This window comes from Lolium perenne, chromosome 4 (assembly GCF_019359855.2).
Source record: "Lolium perenne isolate Kyuss_39 chromosome 4, Kyuss_2.0, whole genome shotgun sequence".
Taxonomy (NCBI): Eukaryota; Viridiplantae; Streptophyta; class Magnoliopsida; order Poales; family Poaceae; genus Lolium; species Lolium perenne.
In genome coordinates, this window is record NC_067247.2 from 320,199,193 (window position 1) to 320,204,460 (window position 5,268).

Genomic DNA, 5,268 nt, shown 5'->3' on the forward strand with positions numbered 1-5,268 from the left:
CCGTCTTCATGGTTGTTCACCTCATGTAGCAACTATTACAACTACTTTGAAATAATACTACAACATGAAATATAAAGACAACCATAAGGCTCCTGTCGGTTGCCACAGTACAATAATGATCATCTCATACATATTCATCATCACATCATGGCCATATCACATCACCAAACCCTGCAAAAACAAGTTAGACGTCTCTAATTTGGTTTGCATATTTTACGTGGTTTAGGGTTTTCGAGCAAGATCCAATCTACCTACATGGTTTAACGGTGATACTAGTGTTGTCAATAGAAAGAGTAAATTGAATCTTTACTATGGTGAGAGAGACAGACACCCGCAAAGCCACTTATGCAATACAAGTTGCATGTCGAGCGTGGAGCAAGTCTCATTAACGCGGTCATGTAAAGTTAGCCCGGGCCGCTTCATCCCACCATCCCGCAAGATGCAAAGTACATGAAATAAAGACAACAAAGCATCAATGCCCACAAAACCATTGTGTTCTACTCATGCAACCAATCTATGCATAGACACGGCTCTGATACCACTGATGGTATTCGTAGCATAGAAAACAAAAAAATTCCTACCGCAAAAACGAATAACAAGCCAAGATGCAATCTAGAAGATGGTAGCAACGAGAAGATCATGAGACTAACCCTCGAAGATTTCCAAAGCCTACGAGATTAGATCTCGTTGTTGCTGTAGTCGATCACTTGCCGCTTTCGAAAGCGCATAGAAGATCTTGACGGTGCCACAGTCGGGCAGCACCTCCGTACTCGGTCACACATTCGGTGTTGATGACGACGTCCTTCTCCCATTTACAGCGGGCAACGGATGTAGTAGATCCTCTTTGGAATCGCGCCAGCACGACGGCGTGGTGACGGTGGTGGTGGAGATCTCCGGCAGGGCTTCGCCTAAGCGCTGTGGGAGGTGTATGAGGAGGGAGGTGTGCTAGGGTTTGAGAGAGAGAGGGGGGCTAGGGCGCCGGCCAGGGAAGCCCTAGGTGGTGCGGCCAAGTCATGGGCTGCCCCCTCCCTCTCCTCCTCATTATATAGGTGGAACCCCAAGGGTTAGCCCAAAGTCTTCGAATAAGACCCAAATTCAAAAACTGTCTTATGGACGAAACCTAGAGGGACAGGGACTCTCCCCTTCCCCCTTTCCTTGGCCGGCCAAGGAGGTGGAGTCCTCCATGGACTCCACCCTCCCACTTGGTTGGCTGGTTGGGTTTGGTGGAGTCCAACCGGGACTCTACCTTCCATGGTGATTTCATCCGGAAGGTTCTAGAACATTCTAGCGCCTTCCATAAATGCACCGGATCATTTCCAAACTTGGAAAGTGACTTCCTATATATGAATCTTATTCTCCTGACCATTCTGGACCTCCTCGTGATGTCCTGGATCCCATCCGAGAATCCGAAAAACTTTCGAACTCCATTCCATATTCCATATCTACTTAAAACGATATCAAACCTTAAGTGTGTCACCCTACGGTTCGTGAACTATGTAGACATGGTTGAGACTCTTCTCCGACCAATAACCCATAGCGAGATCTGGAGATCCATAATGGCTCCCACATATTCAATGATAACTTTAGTGATCGATTGAACCATTTACATACGATACCGATTCCCTTTGTCTCGCGATATTTTACTTGTCCGAGGTTTGATCATCGGTATCTCCATACCTTGTTCAACCTCGTCTCCGACAAGTACTCTTTACTCGTACTGTGGTATGTCATCTCTTATGAACCATTCATATGATTGCAAGCTAATCAGACGACATTCCACCGAGAGGGCCCAGAGTATATCTATCTATCATCGGGATGGATAATATCCCACTCTTGATCCATATGCCTCAACTCATACTTTCTGAATACCTAATCCCACCTTTATAACCACCCAATTACGCAGTGGCGTTTGATGTAATCAAAGTACCCTTCCATTATAAGTGATTTACATGATCTCATGGTTGAAGGACTAGGTAACTATGTATCGGAAGCTTATAGCAAATTGAACTTAATGACGTGATCTTATGCTACGCTTATTTGGGTGTGTGTCCATTATATCATTCACCTAATGCCATAACCTTGTTATTAATAACATCCAATGTTCATGATCACGAAACCATGATCATCTATTAATCAACAAACTAGTTATACAAGAGGCTTACTAGGGACTCCTTGTTGTTTACATAACACACATGTATCAATGTTTCGGTTAATACAATTATAGCATGGTATGCAAACATTTATCATAAACACAAAGATATATTATAATAACCATTTTATTATTGCCTCTTGGGCACATCTCCAACAGTTACCCCCTCTCGGGAGTTCCCCATATACGTCTAGAACATGCATACGTGCCATCAGCGCATAGCCGGATGCACCCGGGGGTACAACACTACAACATTGAATCAAACAACACCCCACTATGCTAGTGTACACACCATGTGTTCGCACAAAAGTTTTGGGGGCATTCCCTCCCTCTGAGGCTCGATTTCCAGGGAAACCCTAATCTGTTAACCGTGTGGTCTACATCATTGACTGGGAACCAGCGGCGGCTACCTGGTGGACTTATGCCTCCATTTGAGCTTGGTTAGGCCATGGGGGCATGTGGTGACATGGATCAAGCCTATTTGCTCTCTAGGTTCCCTCTGGTTAGCCCCTCCCGGGAGTTCCCCTATACGTCCAGAACATGCATATTTGCCGTCAGCGCATGTGCATGTAGCCGGACGCATCCGATAGAAACCACTCATAATATATAAAATAAGGATCACAAACATATTGAATTTAAAGAAGTAGATACACAATAACGATACACATAATAACTAGACCCACACACGAACCAAAACACTTAAAGAACTAGACCCACACACGAACAAAACACTCAACACTCGGTCGACACACGATGAGCTAGACATCCGGACTCGACACTGCCATTACTCGACAAACACATACTAATCAATTGTCGAAATTTTCTTCCTTGCTTGGGGTGTCCTCTGAAGCGGTACTTGAGAGGTTGTCCAGTCACCATTCATCATCATGCGACCATGTCGACGCCTCTCCTTTGGCGTACTCCGCTTCATATTTGGCCGTCCTCTACCGCTTTCCCGCCCTCTTCTCTCTCCTCACCGACTGCTTCTCGTTCCAGAATGCGCACGTGGCCTGGACCTTTTCCGGATGGTCTCTGCGCTACTTCACCATGAACTTCTCGTCCGCCTCGATGATAGCAATCCGCCGCTGACCATCGATGTACCGCCACGCTTCCCCCTCTGAGCAAAGTAGCTGCACAAGAGCGAGATTCTGGGCTTCCGTCAGAGACCTGACCTCCGGGAAGTTCATTTCATTGCGCGACCGGGCAAACCTCCACGCCACAACGTCGTCTGCGCGGGCAGCAGCCTCCTTCGTGTAGAAGGTGCAGATCCATACATGCACACCACCGACAGTGATTTCAGCCGCGAAATGGCCCGCAGGCCGCTTGCGAACGCCGAGGAAGCCCGTGTTGCTATGACGACGAGGAGCCATCTCAACGGCAGCGGAGCTCAGAGGATTCTGTGGTGGTGTTGGAGGAGAGAAGTGCTACTGGTGGTGTTGTGCTGGAGGAGAAGACATGGCTATATATAGAGCGGCAAGGGGATGAAATGGTGGGAATACTTGGCGGGAGAGAATGGGCGCGAGAAAAATGGCGGGAAATAAAGGGCGGGAAACGAAGGGCAGGAGAGAACAAGCGGGAAACCTTTGGCGGGAGAAATTGGGCGGGACCGATGGCATTGCCGTCGGCATAGCTTACATGAAATGTGATGACGGCAATGTCGTCGGCACAGGTTAGCGTCATTCCCCCTCCGCTACGGCGGTATTGGCAGCCCCACCGGCCAGAGACTGTGCCGACGGCCGCCCTCGGCACAGCCGAGGTTGTGCCGATTGCCTAAACGTACTGTGCCGAGGGTGCCGTCGGCACAACCTCCGATGTGCCGATGGCTGGCTTCGTGGGTCTGCGTGGAGACGATTTGTGCCGACGACCACAACCTCCAATGTGCCGATGGCCGGCTTCGTGGGCCTGCATGGAGACGACGGCCCCCCGGTATTTTTGTCGTCGACACAGATCATGGCCATCGGCACCTTGTGCCGTTCCCGTAGTGTATCTCCACTCCAAAATATACTATGTTTTGGATAACATAGTAATTTCACAACGTAGGCCATAGTTGATTAATGCTAGTGGCAAAGCTTGCGAAAACGTCTTACAAAGTGATCCTATGTGACACACAAGCAAGATATAAAAAATATACATAGCTAATATTTTGGTAGTTTGCAAATTCTGTACGTTAATCAAATGGTAATTTATTAAAGTTAGAGGAACATTATAAAGCGTGATGAGAAGTCAAGATTGAACGGCAAGAGGATAACGTAGCTAGATAAGGCAGGCACTGAGTACAGATGGGCTAAGTTAGTGTATCTTCCCACCGACTTTATGGATGGATCGATCGGACACTAGTTTCCTAGCTTGTTCTCCGAGACCATGCAACTAACGCCTAATGGCATCGTTACTTCGATTAATTATACGATTTGCATGTCCACCACCACGTACTACTACTTCCCTCAGCTCTATATTCATCCCCACTAAGCGTAGCATCAAGGACTAATGGGGATTATGTGGTACTCATGAAAGTTATTTAATTAACGCAGCACCGTCATTATCCGTCTAAGGGCATGTACAACGCGCAGCGCTTATACGGGCGCTTAATTTTTTTAAGTTTATCGTCTGTCGCTTGGGAGCCGTGATTTGCACCTATAATGCAAGCGCCGATGCAGCGATGCTGAAAACCTGACTGGAACGCCATTAAAACGAACGAAACGTCTGAAATTTATTTCCTAGCACCTGCGTAAGGGTCGGGCGTTGTACATGCCCTAATCCTGCATGATGGGGTGTACTTTTTGTACCCTGTTGACAGTTGCGTCTGTCAAAGTTTATCCTTAATTAGCTAATTAATAATACTCCTGTAGGTAACGGTCTACAACTAGCCGGCTTAACAAAGACTCGTGGTTTTGAAGTGGGAATTTGAAATGGAGCATGCATTTTCCTTGTACACACCGCTTGTATTATCTTCGTATTTCAATCATTAGAACGAGGGCAGCTTCCGGTTCTTTGCTACCTACTTTCTTTTCCTCAAAAGGGGATATCTTCGGCCTCTACATTGATAGATGCACACAAACATATTTGTGACAAAGTTATCATCCAAAGCTCACAAGGGAAAAAAGAACAGAGACAAAGTTCGG

At 47.0% G+C, this 5,268-nt stretch overlaps 1 protein-coding gene across 1 annotated transcript; it reads right to left on the reverse strand.

Moving 5' to 3' along the window:
* Window positions 1-3,186: 3,186 nt before the first annotated feature.
* LOC127347838 (ethylene-responsive transcription factor RAP2-6-like) lies at window positions 3,187-3,519 on the reverse strand. Its single transcript, XM_051373986.1, has one exon. The coding sequence runs from the start codon at window positions 3,517-3,519 to the stop codon at window positions 3,187-3,189; it is 333 nt and encodes a 110-aa protein (XP_051229946.1).
* Between the last annotated feature and the right edge of the window lie 1,749 nt (window positions 3,520-5,268).